Below are 18,676 nucleotides of genomic sequence, written 5' to 3'. Positions count from 1 at the left end.
ATTTCAGAAGCAGTTGTGAAACCCACCGGTGAGAGGTGGGGGAATAAATGCATTTTCCAGATTGATACAGGAGTTTGAATTCTCAAGGATTTAAAAAAAAATTTTAATGTTAATTTTTGAGAGAGAGAGAGAGAGAGAGACAGAGTGTGAGTGACCAAGGGGCAGAGAGAGAAGGAGACACAGAATCTAAAGCACAGGCTTTGAGCTGTCAGCACAGAGCCCAAAGCGGGACTCAAACTCACAAGCGCTGAGATCATGACCTGACCTGAAGTAGGATGCTCAACTGAGTCACCCAGGTGCCCCTGAATTCTCAAGAATTTTAAATCATCGGATTAGGATTAGGATGTCACATGGTCTCTTTTCTGATTCAGAAAGAGGACCATTTGAACATTGAAAACAATGCTATTTTTGAGTGGAATATGATAGTATTCTCAACAGCTTTCCCTTTACATAATTACTTTGTTAGTATACTCTATGAAATAAAGAGCCTGCTTTTTTTGCATATTAAAATTATATCAGTGCTCGCACCCTCAATCCCTGCCCCCCAAAATCCAGATATTATCTGCCTTGACTCTAGCTTCCTAGAAAGTAAGGTTCTTTTTTTTTTTTTGAAAGTGAGCTTCTTTAGGCCTGCAAATAGTCTTTTTAAAAAATTTTTAATGCTTACTTATTTTTGAGAGAGAGAGAGAGACAGAGACAGAGAGAGACAGAGCACGAGCAGGGGATGGGCAGGCTGAGAGAGAAGGAGACACAGAATTGGAAGCAGGCTCCAGGTTCTGAGCTGTCAGCACAGAGCCCGACACTGGTTCGAACACACGAACTGTGAGATCAATACCTGAGCCAAAGGCAGCCACTTAACCAACTGAGCCACCCAGGCGCCCTGCCTGTGAGCAGTCTTGAGCCAGAGCCAGCAGTGCCCACTGGTAATGTAGGGGCATATGCAGAGAGGGTTTACACCTGAAGCCCATGTCAGGCCTCTATGGGGAATACTTACTGGCAATTCTGGCAAATGAAAGGACTGTGTGACCCTTCTTACCACTTTCCCAGGGACAGCAATGATGAACCCAGGGTGAAATCCTGTTACAACTTCCTTTTACCTTACGATGGGAGGGACACACATGAAGAGATGTATTTTCCCCTAACCTCTACACATCACAAAGAATGAGCCGGTCCGATTTCCAAATAAAGGGATTTTAAGCAAGACATTTGCAGAAACTACATATTCTTACTCACAATCAATATAGAAAAGATGCAGTGATCAAAGACAGACTTCACTTGATGAGAGAGGCCATAATCCGTTGGTTTCATTTCTTGAGAGAATGGAAACGTGTTAAGTGGAAATAACCAGGGGGCCTCAGCCTTCCATGGAGATTTTTACCAAGGATTCCTTTAAATTAAAAAAAAAAATTAATGTTTATTTATTTTTGAGAGAGAGAGAGAGAGACAGTGCTAGCAGGGAAGGGGCAGAGAGAGACAGAATCTGAAGCAGGCTCCAGGCTCTGAGCTGTCAGCACAGAGCTGGATGCAGGGATTGAACCCACTAACCATGAGATCATGGCCTGAGCTGAAGTCGGACGCTTAATCGACTGAGCCACCCAGGTGCCCCGACCAAGGATTCCTTTAATCTATATTACAAGCATTTTGTCTGAGCCTGTCTTTGTTTGAACCGTTGATAGTGATAGTGTGCTTACTACATTCTAGACAGTGGGCCAGGTGAACTGCAGACATGATTTTTAACCTTTGTGGCAACCTCTTCAGTTGGATACTTTTGTCCCAGATGTGAGCAATCTGAGGGTCATGATGTCAAGTGACTTATTCAAGGCCACACAGCCAGGAGGTGGCAAAGATTCAGGTTGCAGTGCCTTTTGTAGACAACATAACCCTGCTTCTTACAGTGAAAACAGGAAGGACAGAGGGTCATTTAGGGCCCCCAGTTATGAGACTGGGTTTCAGCCCTGCACATTAACCAGGAGCTTTCGCTCTTTCCTTTTCAAAAAAGCTTTCTCCTTGAACTTCATTTCTCAGTGTACAGGCTGAGACCCAGAGAATGACACCACACATGAAATCCTGCAAACACGTGGGCAAATGTAGTTTTAGTTATACTTTTGACATGTAAGTGCTTTGTCAGAGATCATATAAAGTACTAGTTCAACTTGCACTTCCCACACAGGAACTTGATGTTATGGTCATTAATTACTAGTCACAAGCAGCTTCCCCCCGACCCACCCACCAAGGGTGAGTCCACTGTGATTGCCATAGAGATGAGAACAGGCTATTACTTGCTTACAGACTGGAGGGAATGTGCCAAATGCAGACTTGTAACTTAGTGATATCATCATGTGATATGGGAATATGATTAACTTGAATTCTTGGACTTGGAGCCAGTTTTGTGCTGACATGTATACTTTCCACCTCTAATGCCTATGTGTACATTTAAAATAATTATGCTCAAGTATATATACATTATGTTTACTCATTATACCTTCATGTTTCTATACATACTATATATCATCCTAGACTGTAAGCCTCCCAGGTAAGGACTATGTCTAATCATTTTTATTTAGTTGTTTTTAAAATGTTTATTTTTCAGAGAGAGAGAGAGAAAGAGAGAAAACATTGCATGTGTGGGGGAGGGGCAGAGAGAGAGGGAGACAGCATCCCAAGCAGGCTCTGCAGAGCCTGGTATGGGGCTCGAACTCACGAACTGTGAGATCATGACCTGAGCCGAATTCAAGAGTTGGAGGCCTAACTGACTGAGCCACCCAGGTGCTCCATTGAATTCATTTTTAATCCCGAGTCTTAGCTTAGTGTTTGGCTAAGCTTCATCCTTGTACTCCTGGAGTTATTTCACTTGGAAGAACTACATCCTTAATATGTTTGAATGGTTCATTTAAAATTAATTTCACTCTAAAGTGACTTTGTTCTAGTTTACTAGTATGATTTGACCAAGATCCATTCTGAATCCAATTATGAATGGGGAGCAGCTTCAGAAGTTGGAAAGAGAGATATTTCTTTTTCAGTGGCTGTTTTTTGGTGCGGGAGGGCTAAGGTATATAATTAAGGCATTATCTTGGAGTTTTTAGAAGTGAAAACAATTTTCTTTGACAGCTGTAAAAATACATCAAGGTGGGAGTATAGCAAACAGAAACAATCTTGGGCTTTGGTGGCAAAGTGATTATATACATTGAGGCCCAGGGGAAAATGACGAGAAAGGGTGAACAGCTCAAAAGAACAATGACCTCCCTTTCTGTAGAGTTTAGGGGATACTCAAGATAGAGACAATTATTTACCTGGTATTTGTAAATCTTTCCATTTTTATTAAGTAAAACATGTGCTCATCTTCTCATGTCCCATTGGTTAGTTTCCTGCTGTTTGATTAAAGGATTCTCTCCGAGTTCTTTCCATTAAAGACAGACCTTCCACTTTCTGCAATTCACTGATCGCTTGATCCCTACCACCTTTCACTTTTGCTGTGAATAACATTTGAAGATCCTGTAAGTGAATCAGGGAATACTGAGTTACTGACGTTGTATGCCATGCTTTAGAGATGAGGATCAAAAAGCATCCCCAGCAGTCTTGCTCGAAGATGAGTTCTGGACTCCAGACCTTAGTGTTCTCAAAGGCCAGGAGGATTGCATGTGAAGAGAGAGAAGAACGGAGAAAGAATCTTGGAATCTTGCTTTCCTGGGGAGCGAATCTTGGAACTGAGTCTAGGGTAGAGAAAAAAAATGTTCTTGGAGAAATTAAAAAATAAATAGCACTAGCTAATACTTTAAGTTGGAATTGTTATCTGACACTGCCCCCAAGTCAGTAAGGGTGAGAGCAGGGAGTGTCCACTGGTCATGTTTTGATTTTATATCATGCCATGTCATTCTTTCTAGATGTTACAAGGCTTTTAGTATGTGTAATTCTTCAAGTCCAGAAAAAGTAGTTCTCTCCATCCTAGCTTCACTTCTGGGGTTTCTCTCGGACTGTGATGGGGCCACTAAGGCACTGATGGTTTCGTATGAAGTCATGAAATTCCAGTGTGTGATAAAGAGACCCATATTTAGAGACTACAGATCTTCTCTGGATCTGCACGCCTGTCAGAAATAGGCTCATGCTGTTCTGTGTCCTAGCTGGTATAAGAAGTATAAGGAGATTAACACTTCACTTTCCCACAGCAACTACTGGTAGAACCAGAGGTAGAACCAGTGGCTCCACATGTATGTACGGTTTCACTACTTTCTTTGAAAGATTACTTGGAAGAAACTAGAGATTGACCCAAAGGCAAGGATTAGTTTTCATTTTTATGATAGGAAATTCAGTTAATACTAATCCTAACTTTCGAACAAAGTATCATTCTTGCCTAGGGCAACAGGCAATAATTGTCATATTGACAATGGCCATGTCTAGTGAATTTCAACTCCACCTCCTGTAGGGTTTTTACCAATCAGACTCAGTCCCTGGTATTTGCATGTCAAAGTTACAGACTATTATGGAATGTGTTTTGGTAGGAGACAAAGAATTCACTGTTGTGTAATTAATTGCCAAGAAGGGCATCATGACTTTAGACAAACGGTCCTGAGGTTCAGTCTTGCTCCATGACTTGGTAACTGTGACTTTGGGAGAGGACTTATTTCATGTCTTCATATATAATTCTCATTCATAAGATGGGGACAATGGAATAAGGTCAACCCATATGAAATTGCTATTTTTTAAAGGCAAAAAAGAATCATGTATTGGCAAGATCACATGATTCAACCTAATAGCTTTTACTTAATGGGCTCAGTGGGAGGATTAAATGAGAAATGTATATAAAATGCCAAACATGCTGCTTAGCTCATAGTAAGTGCTCAATAAATGGTAGATACTATTATCTGTAAGCAAATAACATTATTATTTTCAATATAATCATATTCAAAATCCTATTTATTTATAAGCTTACATATCGAAATTTAAATCCAAGCTATTCATTTTTCCTGTAAACATCTGCAAGGAAGTTACTGCTGACTGAAGTGCAAAATGTGTGAGGATACAGTATGTGTCTTTTTGTGTCTGACTTCCCTTAGAAAGCATAGTGTTTTCAAGGTTCATTTCTTTGCACTGTGTATCAGTTACCAAATAATATTCTGCTGTATGGACCTACTGCATTTTGTTTATCCATTGATCAGCTGATGGACATTTGAGTTGTTTCTACTTTGGGCTTATGAATAATGCTGCTGCAAACCTTTCTGTACAAAAGAACAAATTGTAAGATTCCATTTATTTGAAATGTCCAGAGTAGGCAAATCCATAGAGAGAAGACATGGATTAGTCATTGCCAGGTCTGGGGGGAAGAGAAGTGGGGGGTAACTCTTATTGGGGTTTCTTTTCTTTTGTTTAATGTTTATTTATTTTGAGAGAAAGAGAGAGAGCAAGGGAGGGGTAGAGAGAGAGAGGGAGAGAGAGAATCCAAAGCAGACTCTGTGCTGAGGGGCTTGATCCCATGACCCTGAGATCATGACCTGAGCTGAAATCCAGAGTCGGATGCTTAACGAACTGTGCCACCCAGGTGCCCTTGGGGTTTCTCTTCTGAGTGATGAAAATGTCCTAAATCTAGACAGGAGTGATGGTTGCACAATCCTGTGAACATGCTGAAAACCACCGAATTGCGTACTTTATTTTATGGTATGCAGATTTTATCTCATTAAGGCTGTCATTATTCATATATCAAATAGAAATATTTCATAACATACATTCACCCCATAAAGAAAGAGAACACCTGATGCTTTATGCAGTTTATTGTCATAAGGAGAAGGATTCTGCCTTGAGAAGGTTTTGACTAATTTTGTGTTTAATTTATTCCCATTTTTAAGGGTTTTTTTTTTTTGGTTGTTGTTTATTTTAGAGAGAGCACAAGTGGAGGAGAGGGGCAGAGGGAGAGAGAAAGATAGAGAATGAGACGATCTTAAGCAGGCTCTAGGTTCAGCACAGAACCCGACGTAGGGCTTGAGGGCTTGATCCTAGGACCCTGGGGTCATGACATTAGCTGGAATCAAGAGTCTCATATTCAACTTGGCGCTAATCTATTCCCCTTTCAAGCCTGATGTGCTTCATTCTTTTTCTGCTCAGCATTTGAGATTGGAGTCTGTCAAATTATTTGAAGAGCTGAGTTGGGTTTTTTATTTTTTAAGTTTATTTATTTTCTGTGTGTGTGTGTGTGTGAGAGAGAGAGAGAGAGAGAGAGAGAGAGAGAGAAGCAGTGGGGAGGGGCAGAGAGAGAGGGGAGGGGCTCTGTGCTGACAGCAGAGAGCCCAATTTGGGGCTCGAACTCACAAACTGTGAGATAATGACCTGAGCTGAAGTCAGACACTTAACTGACTTGTGCCACCCAGGCACCCTGAGCTGAGGTGAGTTTTAAAAGGTAATGGAGACAATGGAAAAGAAAGCAGATGCAACTCAAAGCTAGCAGGATTGTACCAATATGAGAAATCCAATGAATTTAACCAAGAAATTGGTTCAGCTAAGAATCCAGAGGCCCCTGAAAGGAGATTTTGCAATTCAGAAACAGGAAAGATTAGAGATTGATTTATTTGCAATTTGCGGGGACTCCTCTGCTCTGCAAGGTTTAGTATAATTCAGATATGCTATAGTTTTCAGGAACATTAACAAATTGATGTTAGGTGGTCTGTAGCTTATACCCAATGTGTTTCATGGTAAAGATGCTGGTAATGAGGTTTTAAATGTCCTAGTGCTCACTTGGTTTTGTTTTTGTAGGCAGTTTGCAACTCCTCTGAGTAAAACATTTATATTCAATTATAGAGGCTGGTAAATGGGCTTTACCCCGCTTTTGATCCCTACAAAGCATTAATAGTGCTTTCTGATGGCCACTTTCTGGTGGAGAGTAAAGATTATGTCTACGTTTCTTCCAGATCCTCAGCAGAATCTCCCGGCAACGGTTTATATATCTTCTTCCATCTCTTTGGTTTCATATGACACAACCTTGCCGTCTACAACTTCTTCCACGATCGTCCTAATCTTCTTTTTTTTCTTTACATCTGAGTTTAGATTTAAGTATATAATGTTAATTCAGGAGCATGCCTCTCGTGACTTATAACATTCAGTTCTAAATCATCATGCTCATATATGTATTTTTTTCTAAAAGGAAAAGAAACCCATTCTTTTTCTTAAGTAATCTTGTCCAGTTTATAAATAAATGCAGAAAATGTGTCACTGTCTCCAAATTCACAGATTTTCTTCTCTCCCCACCCCCAAAGAGAAATATACAATATCGAATTAAGCCAAATGCAGTTTTTCATCTTATTTTTTTTCCCCTTTGATGATCCCAGGATGTCTCAGAACAGCAATAGCTTGGGCCGAGAAAATCACCCTGTTGTGAGAGTGTGACAAACTTCCCATGTTGGTTTTTTTTTTTTAAATATGATGCACCTGATTTTCAGAATCTCTAGGATAATATCCATTGACTTGAAAACCGATCTCTCTTTACTTTTCACCAGTGGCATTTAATAAGTGGTAAGCTACTGAGTGAGAATTCAGTCTTCCAGGAAATGTATGAAATTAGAACACTTACCTTTCTCCTCCGGGGTGTTTAACTGATACTCTGTAGTTTTGTTTGTTTGTGTTCTTTAAGAGAAGAAAAAGAAACAACAAAAGGTGTTAGTGCCATTTTGAAAATGAAACACTGTCCTGCCTTGTTTGTTTCAAAATAGAGTCTGCGTGCTGTGTTTTAATGTTGTGTTTGCATTTCCCCCCCTTTACCATGTGTATATATGTATATGTATGTATATGTGTATATATATATATAGCTTCAAAACTGATGTTTACCCTATGCTAAAAGATTTTGTAAGAAAAATAACAAAATTACAGTGGGAGTTAAAATCCTGTGTTCTCTTACCAAGTGCCTTGAGTGTGGTAGTTGAAGACAGTTGCTGTGGCAACACTGATGCTTCTCAAACTGGTTCCCAGAGACCTCTGCGGTCTATTGTTCATTTCATGAACAAAATCCTCTCAGTGAGGATTTTTAAAAGTTACTGTTATGTTAGAAGTTATTCAATTATGTATTAAACATAAAAATTAGCAAAGCATAATCTGTATCATCCTATTGTAGAACCATCTTCTAAGTCAGTCGACTCTATACATACTTGGTATTTGGGGGATGAGCGTACTTTTGGTATATTTTTGTTTTGTTGTTGGCAATGCATGTGTAATTGCTTTTGTGCTAGGGACTGCATTGGTGCTGGGGAATGAGTGATAGAGTTTAATGCGTGGGCATTTAAAATAGCACAGCATATATCCCTTGATTCTAAGAGGCTTACATGACATTTTCTCCTTCTTCTCCTTCCAGAAGGCGGCGGTAAGTAGCAATTTCCTGCTCAAGGCGGGTCTTTATGTCAAAGAGGATATTGTATTCCTTGTTCTGGCGTTCTGTATCGGTCAAAATCTGGGTCAGTTGGACTTCTAGGGAGTTCAGGAGTTCCTGAATGGTGGCCAATTGGCTAGCATAACGAGCCCTGGTCTCCTCTAATGTATGCTCCAACGATTCTTTCTATGAGCACAAGAAAAGGTGGATGTTTCTTAGTTGAAAACTTAAGAGGTGGCTCAATTTTAGTTTCTTTTGAGGAGAATTTCCACTGCTAGTCGTTGTGGGCATGACTCTTATTTCTAGCTTTATTTTCCCATCTTTCCATCTAGGCGACTTCAGCCAGCTGCTAGGATCCCTAGCTCCTGGAGTCTGTTGTTAGTTTTTAGCCTTGCACTCATTATTGTTCTCAACATTTGCCTCCTCTCCTGGTGATTTGTGGTGCCCCTCCAAGCCGAGGATTAGGTTTCCTCATCCCTGTTGACAGAAGGCTGGGGCATGTAACTTTCTTTGGCTAATGCAATGCAGGTGAAACTGACAAATGCCTTTTCTGAGAAGCTTTAGGAGCTATCATGGGTTCTGGCCATTGCTCTTTTCTTTCTACAACAACCCTGGCATGCCCTGGCTAAGGTCTTCTCCTTTAGCCTTACGCCCCACAGTGGATATGTATGTCATGGAGCAGAGCTGCAGCCAACCCATGATGGGTGTAGTGTTGTTGTTGTAAGCTGCTATGATTTGGGGATTGTTACCACAGCATAATTTATGAGGAGCTGATTTGCTTAGCCTGGAATGTCTTTCCCCCTGTACTTCCAAGTACAGATTCATCTCAAGTTTTAAGATCTAGTTTAAATGCCACTTTCTCTGTGAAGTCTTCCAGATCTGCTTACTCCTCTGCATCCTTGCAATGTGCCCTTGTCCTTGATTTCTTTCTGTGTTTTAATTCTAATCAGTGGTTTGGCCTGTTTCCCTGCCAGCCTGCCAGGATGAGGGCTTCTTTCCTAGAGGTTTCTGCATCTCCAGAGTTCCTCACACAGGCACTTAGTAAACACACACTCCATTGAGAGCATGAAGTTAGATGTGCTTTACCATATTGAGGTGGGACTGGAGTTCGATCTCCAGGTTCCGGTAGGTGTGTCTCAGCTCTTTTACTTGAGCCTCAGCATCTTTTATCTCTTGAGTGCTCACTGTGACTTGTTGCTGCAGAAGTTGAGTCTACAATACCAAAAGTGAAAAAAAATGAGTAAGGAGAGAGAGAAAAGAAAGAATATGAGTTATCCTTTTTTTTTGCTTTAAAGACAGATTCTACACAGTTGCTTACCCTTCGGAATTATGCTATTACCTGTGTCTCAAACTGTTCCTTGGCCTTCTGAAGGTTCTCCTGGAGTATCACTTCATACTTCTGCCTCATTTCATTCATGTGGGTGCCAAGGTCCAGGGCTGGAGCAGTATCCAGTTCTACACTTACAGTATTGCCCAGATGTCTGCGTAGGCTGTCCACTTCCTATAGGAGTAAAAATCCTAATTACAGTCTGAGGCACATTCTCAGATGAGGCTGGCCAGAAATAATAAGTGTTATGGCTTCCTTCGTGGGGAATGAGTAAAAAAGAAAGAAAATAACTTAGATAGGGCTTATTATAGTGCAGGTACTGCACTAAGTCATTAGTTCTAAGTCATTGAACCCTGACAGCCCGTATCATTATTGTTGTCATCTTCTTAACCCCCCCACCCCCCCTTCTCACTCTTAGAGCCATTTCTATCATTCTCGACACCGCTTCTGAACATTTCCTCACCTCCTGATGTTCTTTTTTGAGGAGGTCCAGGTCTTTAGTCAGTTCTTTAACTTGAATCTCCAAGTCTGTTCTGCTTAGGGATAGATCAGCCGAGACCTTATTCAGGCCTTGGATATCACTCTCCACGTTTAGGCGGATCTCCCTCTCAGACTCATACCTGTGAATTAATTGGTATGCAGAGATAATTGAGTCTTTCAGAAGCCACTATAGAAGAGGTAGTCCTAATATAATGAGATATTTTTATGTGGTATATGAAGAGATCAATTTCAATACATTGTATCCTTTAAAAAAATTTTTTTTAATGTTTTATTTATTTTTGAGAGAGAGAATGAGCAGGGGAGGGTCAGAGAGAGAGGGAGACACAGAATCTGAAGCAAGCTCCAGGCTCTGAGCTGTCAGCACAGAGCCCGATGCGGGGCTCGAACCCACGAACTGGGAGATCATGACCTGAGCGGAAGTTGGACGCTTAACCTACTGAGCCACCCAGGTGCCCCCATTGTATCCTTTTTTTATACATACCAAAACTGTTCATGAGAACCCAGGAATCAGATAATTTGCTCCATAATATAATCTCTGCAATTTGGAGTAATTAGTAAAAAAGCAATCCGAAGTAACTCTTAAGCAGTTCCTAAATTCTCAAATATATTTTTAAGGAAATAAAAAAAATTTTGCTTTAATTAATGTGTCAGCAAAGGATTCTCACGATTGATATTAAATAATGGTTAGATTTACTTCATGAATGCACATGATCAGTTTATTATTTTTATTACTTTGTAAGCAGATGCATACAAAGTGAATTATCTTAAAAATTCATGATCCTCCTCCAAATCTTACCTACTCTCATTTTTATTAAAGTAGCAAAACTTAAAAAAAATAATAATGTAATGGAGCAGCCAGATGCCGACTGAGTCAAACTGGAATGAACAAACATTTACTGCTTTAGTCTTCAGATCTGCTTTCCCATTTCCTCCTTTTTGATTCTTGTAACATTAAAATGCTACCCTTTTAAGCCACAAAAGAGTGGCACAAAAGAGTAGCTTAAAAGCCATTGTACACATTCAGGATGAGAAAGCTCTAGCATCGGGGCCATTTATGAGGAACAGTTCTGATCACATGTAGTGTGATCTAGCTGCAAAAGAGTGAACACAATCTGCTTTAATGATAGTCCTACTTATTTGGTTGGTCAGACCCTATTGTAAAACACCAGCAAACTCAGAACATCAAAGGTCATCCCTGGAACTTGGGCTGTGCATTCGCAGGCACTCAAAGAAGCACGGATGACTCACTTGGGGAATCACTGAGTGTAGACAAATGGCTTGGTTCAGATAACAGAAGGGCACTTACGCAGAAGAGGAGTTGTAAATTGCTTTGGTGTTACTCCAAAGGGCAGAGTTAGGTTCAGTGGGTGAAAAGGTAGATAAAGATTACTAAAAAAGAATGTTCTAGCAACTAGAGCTAACCAGTGAAAAATATTAGGAATGTGGGAGATAGAAGTCTAGCCCTGAATGCAGGGCTGGACCAGATAGCTTCTAACACCCTTCAAACTCCCAGATCCTGAAAATACTTAAGGTAGCTCCTTTACCAACAAGAAGGTGGAAAGCTGAGTGTCTTGAAGCACCACTAAAAGGAATCCCTTTTCAGGAAGTTTTACCCTGGTGTTAGAACCTACTTTAGCCGGAAGTCCTCAGCAGCCAGTTTGGCATTATCAATTTGCAGGACACAACGAGCATTTTGCCATTGTACATTTTTAATCTGGAAAATACATGAGCAAGAATGACATTTTCAGCTGGACAAGAGTTTCAAATGATTGAGTTTATCCTCAGATACAATCACTATTCTATCAAAGATGATATTTATTTCAAGAATCTACACATGAAAATAGAAAGGAAGAGCAATGGTATGGGCATTTAAGATAATTGAGTCATAAAATACAACTCTGGTCCCAGGGTTTGGTGAACTTTCTTACAGTTTTACAAAAGGAAGAATTTCATTCAACTCCACCCACCAAATGTTGTTGAGTGCCTTCCCTTTGATGTTGTTCCTGCTGAGAATATTCCTGTTAGCCCTTCTCAATTGGTGAGCAACTTCTCCATGTCTCACGTTCTACATCTTTGCTTCAAGGAAGGCTCAGTGATTTCTTTCTTTAGGGCAGAACTGGATGAATTTCCTGTGTCCTCACTGCCCTACAGCCCCCCCTTGCTAGTATCTATCCCTCTGTGTGGGATAAGTGTTGCCTTTGTCTGTGTCTGTTCCCCCTAAGTTGCATTATGTTTCCCCCTAAATCATATTCCTCAATGCTCAACATGGTGTCCAGCACTTAGTATCTATTAAGTATTGGCTGAATGAATGGACACTTTGCTCTGTGAGAGTTGTATTGGGTACTGAAGATGTCAGAATGGATAAGCCCTTGATCTTAAAGAAAAAAAAAAAAAAAAAAAGGGATTCCCTAATGGGTGAGTTCCCTAAGATATATATGGATCCTGGCTGCGTGTAGAAGATGTTACACTGGCCTCTGTCTTTCAGCAGATCCAGTCCTGGAGGGAGCTGCCTTTCTTCCTATGTTGAGTCTGCCTAATTAAATGGAATAGGTGGCTTGGATGTGTCGATGTGTTTGGGATGCTCCACAGCAGATTTGGAAACGTGAATCATGAGACAGGTAGGGAAGAATGGTTTGCTGATTTTGAACATTTTTAGAGGGAGCCTGAGAAGAATGACCTGTTGGCAGAAAGATGGTTTAGACACCTTTGCCTGACCTCCCCATAGTTCCTGAAACTCCAGAGTGACTTTCTATGGAGTCTGGTTCATATTGCACTGATGTCTAATACTGGTAAGGAGGTGGCCTTTGCTCTAAAGGAATATGGGTGTTAAAATAGAAATGAAAATGAAAAGGATTCTTTCCTTGATTAGATAAGAATTTTAAAGCAGAGCAAGTGCTCGTGTAGTGACTGAATGCTTCAGTTTGGAGCAAAGTCCGCTCCCTTTATCATACACAGTAAATTAGAACTCCACCTTTTTCAGATAATGTGGGAGTAGGCTGTGATATAGTTGCAACAAATTTGAGTTGGAGGCAATAGAACATTTTATTGCTTAGAAGTGGTATCTGAACTGATGATGGGATTATTAAACAGGGCATTGAAAAATCTGGACTTCAGTAATACCTCCATCGCTTCCCCTGTTTCCACCCTGAGTCACTTTGTCATTGAAATTTTTCATATAGTGTCTTAATGCTAATATTACAATATTTACATAAATTAAAGGAGAAGCATCTCTGTGTTGCCTGGGAATCTACAAGTAAATGGGAACTGGATGAAAAAAATCAGGTTTATCATCACATAAAAGTTTTAGCTCTTCGTAGAAAAAATGTTTACTATCCACTTAGCGGCGTCCTGGTAAACTGTGACAAAAAGACAGTTTATGAGACTGGAGGATATCATTTTCATATTTTCCATGTAACTATATTGTAAAAAGTTAACAAAGTATGATTTACAGTCATCCAGTCATGTAGTCAGCTACTCCACCACTAAGGGTAAGTGATGGAATTCACCATTTTTATAGATAGAGCATTTCAGCCTAATTTGCTTTCTGGCATCCATTTGGACCCACCTAGCATAGATGCCCCCATGGTATACCGTGCAGCTCAGCAGTAGAGTGTGAAACACAGGCATCATCCCTTACCTGGTTTTGCAGCTCTTCTATTTGTTGGTAATATGCATGGTCGTCCCTGATGCTGGATGTGTTTTTTTCATACCACTGCTTGATCAGCAGTTCGAGCTTGGCATTGGACTGCTCCAGGGAGTGTACTTTCTCCAGGTAGCTTGCTAGGCGGTCGTTTAGGTTCTGCATGGCCATCTTCTCATTGCCAGCAAACTTGTGTCCTCCGGTGAGATCACTCCCATAGCCCACCATGTGTTTGGAAGTTGAGATGCGGATGCCCTGACCTCCAGCTCCACCATAGACGCTGGGTGCCAACATGCGCCGCTGCACGACTCCCTTCCCATACATGGGGCCTCTCATGCTGAGTGCAGGGTCCTGCAAGGAGTTACTCAGGCTTCTGTGGAAGCTTCTGCTGGTGAATTCCATGGTGGATGGTAGGAGGGAGCACCTGAAGCTTCAGGATTGCCAGAGCAGAGTCTGCCTCTCCGTGGTGGATGAGCTGACCTTTTATAGAGTTCACAGGAAAGAAACACCTCCTCTGCTGACACCTCACCTTCGGACTGACACCACCATCCACCTTGCCTTGCTTTGTGTTTTCTTTTTTCCCTTTGTACAGCAGTCTGTGTCATTTCATTCCAGAAATTACCACTAGAGGCATTCCTTAGAGGCTTTTTTCTCAGGGGTGATTCCTTTTTTTTTAAACAGAGACAATAAAAGGAAACCAGAAGATCTATTCTTTTAGGCCTTGCACCTGTGTTGGCAGATTTTTTTTTATCCTAATATACACAAAGAATATTTGCAAACCCTGTGAATAATTTAGGTACCTAAAGAAACAGACATGGGTACATAATAGGAAGTTATACTGGTTTAAAAGAAAAATGTTTTAAAGTCTTTTTTAATTTATCATTTTCTTTTTTTGTGAGAACATTTTCTATTATTTTCATAAATTCCAAGTATACAGTCCAGTGTTATCAACTTTAGTCACCATATTTTGCATTAGATCCTTAGACCTTATCATCTTAAAGCTGAAAGTTTGTATTATTTTACCTCTCCCTATTNGGTAGTTCCTGTTTCTCTGAGCTCCACTTTCTTTCTTTCCTTAAGATTCCACATACAAGTGACATCATGCAGTATTTGTCTCCTCTGTCTGGCTTATTTCACTTAGTATAATGCCCCCAGGGTCCAACTATGCTGTTGCAGGGTTCCCTTCTGTTTTGTGACTGAATAATATGTGTGTGTGTGATCCTTTTATTTATTTATTTTTTAAAGATTTTTGAATGCTTATTATATTTGAGAGTGAGAGTGAGCAAGAGCGTGAGAAGGGTGGGGCAGACAGACAGAATCCGAAGCAGGCTCCAGGCTCCAAGCTGGGAGCTGTCAGCACGGAGCCCGATATGGAGCTCGAACTCATGAGCAGTGAGATCATGACCTGAGCCGAAGTCGGATGCTCAACCAGCTGAGCCACCCAGGTGCCCCCATGTGTGTGATCTTTATCCATTCATCCTTTTGTGGACCCTTAAGTTGTTCCTAGATCTTGGCTATTGTGAATAATGCTTCTGTGAACATAGGAGATCAGATGCCTTTGAGATAATGATTTTTATCTCCTTTGAATATATACCTAGAAGTGGGATTGTTGGATCATATGGTAATTCTGTATTTAATTTTTGAGGAACCTCTATATTAATTTCCATAGTGGCTGCACCACTTTACATTCCCACCAACAGTGCACAGGGTTTCATTCCCTCCACATCCTCCCCAGGCTTTGTGATGATGGCAGTTCTCACTGATTGAGGTGATATCTCATTGGGGCTGTGATCTGCGTAACAACAGTGGTTTATAGGTACTGATAATCACTCTTCAGCATCTCTGTTTTATGCTTTTTTTTTTTTTGGCTTTTAGGTTTATTCCTGATTAGAGGTTATATTTTATAAAACTATTAAAATGTTTTGTACAAACACAAAACCTCAAGTATTTAAAACAGGAATGAAACATTTATACATTTGGAGATGTAGCTTGGGGAAGTGAATTAAATAAATGTAGGTGAATGGTGGACAGATGATTTTGAGTTTTTCTTTTTCCTAATTCTAATGTTCTAAGACTAGCTAATTCATTAAAATTTTCAGTCAATGCCTGGCTTTAGGTCTTGTTCCCTGAAAACAGAAGAAATAGTATAGTGCTTTGCACTTGACCTGGTGCACGGAGGTGTCTCTCTCCCCTGTTACAAGGTCAGCTCAGCACTCATCATGAGACACATCGCTTGCTCTATACATTCTGAAACTACAGCTGTTCCCTCCTAGAATCTCCAATGGATTTCAGTGGCTGAAGTTTTCATGGATATGGACCTTCTCACAGGTCCACAGACTGACTGATGGTGTAAGTGGAGCAATTCTAAGTATTGATGGGGTGTACAGACAGGTATAGCGTCTGTATAGCACCCCAGACCTAGCTATTCTAAGTTAGACGGGGCTACACCCAGCCTCCATGGTTGGGCTGGAAGTCTCTGAAGGTGTGTAACATCCAGACACATGGTGAGCTATGGGGGTGCTCTCACCAGTGGGGCTCTGATTAACATTGTTGAACCAAATGGAATTTATTCATTGGTTCTCTCTCATCCAAACGCTCTGCCCAAAAAAATTCACTGAAACATTTAAATTGTTTCTTAATCAAGTAGAATATTTCGAATGATTGCAGAAGCCACAGAAAACATCTCATTAATTTTCATTCTGATACTTCAGTTGAATTGAGGTTTGCCTATGATTAAAGCAAATAAGCAAGCTCAGAAACAACAACAAAGAAGAGGAAATCTGAAAGAAGGCATCTGAAATCTTTGCACCTTCTTCCTGAAGAATTTGGAATTTAGTGGCTCATTTTTGTTACTGTTGTTCTTCCACTGAAAACCAGTGTTGTTGTTGTTTTACTTTTGAGTTTGAGTTCTTTTAGTTACTTTTTTTTTAACAAACATCTTTTTCTAAAATAATGTAAGAGTATATTATTTCTCTCATAAACAGTGTACTTTCAAATAATACTTTGTGTTAGACTTTGCTTCAATTACATTATAAAAGTAAAAATTGGCAGAGTTAAACTTTCTTCATGCTCTTTATGATATATATGTGGATCTCTCTTACTTATATTTTCATCCATTCATATATGCATCAGCCAGTACTCACTGAGTGTTCACCACCAGTAACTGAATGTGTACTAAGCAGACCTAGCTATTTAAAAAAAAATTTTTTTTATGTCTTTATTTTATTTTGTGAGACAGAGAGTGAGTAGGGGAGGGGCAGAGAGAAAAGGAGACACAGGATCTGAAGCAGGCTCCAGGTTCTGAGCTGTCAGCACAGAGCCTGACGCGGGGATCAAACCCACAAACTGTGAGATCATGACCTGAGCCAGAGTCGGACGCTTAACTGACTGAGCCGCCCAGGCACCCCAGACCTATCTATTTATTACAAAGCCTTAAATTACTTTGTAATTAGCTGTCACAGCTAAAATCTTCAGTGAAGAACTTAAAAAAATTGTTTTAAATATTTATTTGTTTTTGAGAGAGAGAGAAAGAGCAAGCATGAGCGGGGTAGGAGCAGAGAGAGGGAGACACAGAATCTGAAGCAGGCTCCAGGCTCTGAGCTGTCTGCACAGAGCCTGATGTGGGGCTCAAACTCACAGACTGTGAGATCATGACCTGAGCTGAAGTTGGATGCTTAACCTACTGAGCCACCCAGGCGCCCCAAAAACTTTTTATGAACATGTGAATTGTGTTCTTTTATGTGTGTATATTCACAAAAGTAACATGTCTTTTGTTGTTGCTTAATGGGGAAGAAGGTAATCGTTTGATTAAAGTCACTGGAAAATTGTACTGTTTAAATCACACAAGGTTTGCAGTGCATTAGTTTCAGCTAAGAGTTTACCACAATAATACATACGGTCAAGGCATGTAGAAGTGTTATTTAAATCAAGAGTTAGCTTTATAAGAGTTGGGATATCAGTGCAGTTATTTAAACATGATAATTTTTGTTTTTTTCTTTGGCACAATTATTCCCTGTGGCTGGGCCCAATTATGTTTAAGTGAAAGAGTTAAAATCTCATTGAAATCATTAACATAATTTTTTAATGTTTTGCGAAATGGCTGTTTTCCCACTAATTTTGGCTAGTATTTGTGGGTTTTTTGAGATTTCAAATTTAAACTAAAATATGACACAATAGCGCTGTTATTATTTTAATCAAAGTATAATTAACACACAGTGTTATATTAGTTTCAGACATACATTATAATGATTAAATAAGTCTATTGTTATGGGGTTCAGTCATCCAATCTAGAAAAGTTCCTCTTGTGAAGACTCCCACATGTTTATGTCAGGGCAGGAGAATTTTCCAGCTCCTCTATCACATTGAGTTTTATGCTTTCGTAGATTATTGTAATTTGTAGTGTGATCACAGGAAACCAGGCTGGCGTTTCATAGCAATTAGCTTTTCTGAATTCTATCTAGGACTAGATATGGACCTTATGACTCTTGTTCATACACAAGTCATTTATAATTCAGAGCCCCTGCTATCCCAGGCTGTTAGATGACAGCATTTATAAATAAATATTTATTAGATCCAAACTTACAGCTAATCAGTGGTGCATTTTGACCTCTGAGACAGACTCTGCTGAGGATGTTAATGATTAATATTAAGTATGCCCCGTAATTTCGAGAGTTATTACAAGCACTACAGTTTTCAGAGTATTTTCAACTTCTTTCCGCCCAACATGGAAAAGGTATTGCAGCCCTAATGTGATACATATAGAATCCAGGGTGGGAGTTTGGCAGGGTGAGGGTTCTCTTTCCCAGACACCTTAGGACATGTTGCTCTCATTGGCTGGGGAGGATGGCGCATAGGAACCGTGTGCATT

At 40.1% G+C, this 18,676-nt stretch overlaps 1 protein-coding gene across 1 annotated transcript; it reads right to left on the bottom strand.

The window, feature by feature from the left end:
- Positions 1-6,921: 6,921 nt before the first annotated feature.
- On the bottom strand, positions 6,922-14,211 carry KRT20 (keratin 20). Its single transcript, XM_077779208.1, has 8 exons — positions 13,807-14,211; positions 11,801-11,883; positions 10,132-10,288; positions 9,681-9,842; positions 9,428-9,553; positions 8,300-8,527; positions 7,553-7,592; positions 6,922-7,019 (listed from the first exon to the last, which is right to left on the bottom strand). The coding sequence occupies exons 1-8, from the start codon at positions 14,209-14,211 to the stop codon at positions 6,922-6,924; spliced, it is 1,299 nt and encodes a 432-aa protein (XP_077635334.1).
- Positions 14,212-18,676: the final 4,465 nt, after the last annotated feature.

The sequence above is a fragment of the Crocuta crocuta genome, unplaced genomic scaffold (genome assembly GCF_008692635.1).
Source record: "Crocuta crocuta isolate KB4526 unplaced genomic scaffold, BGI_CrCroc_1.0 scaffold68, whole genome shotgun sequence".
Taxonomy (NCBI): domain Eukaryota; kingdom Metazoa; phylum Chordata; class Mammalia; order Carnivora; family Hyaenidae; genus Crocuta; species Crocuta crocuta.
Note: the sequence above shows the minus strand (reverse complement) of the source record. Positions and strands in the feature narration are given on the sequence as shown.

Coding starts and splice junctions, on each gene's coding strand:
- KRT20 (XM_077779208.1), bottom strand. CDS start 14,211: ATGGAATTCACCAGCAGAAGCTTCCACAGAAGCCTGAGTAACTCCTTG. Junction 9,843..10,131: donor TCAAAAAAGAACATCAGGAG/GTGAGGAAATGT, acceptor TTACTCCTATAG/GAAGTGGACAGCCTACGCAG. Junction 7,593..8,299: donor GAGAAGAAGGAGAAAATGTC/ATGTAAGCCTCT, acceptor ACACAAACAAAC/AAAACTACAGAGTATCAGTT.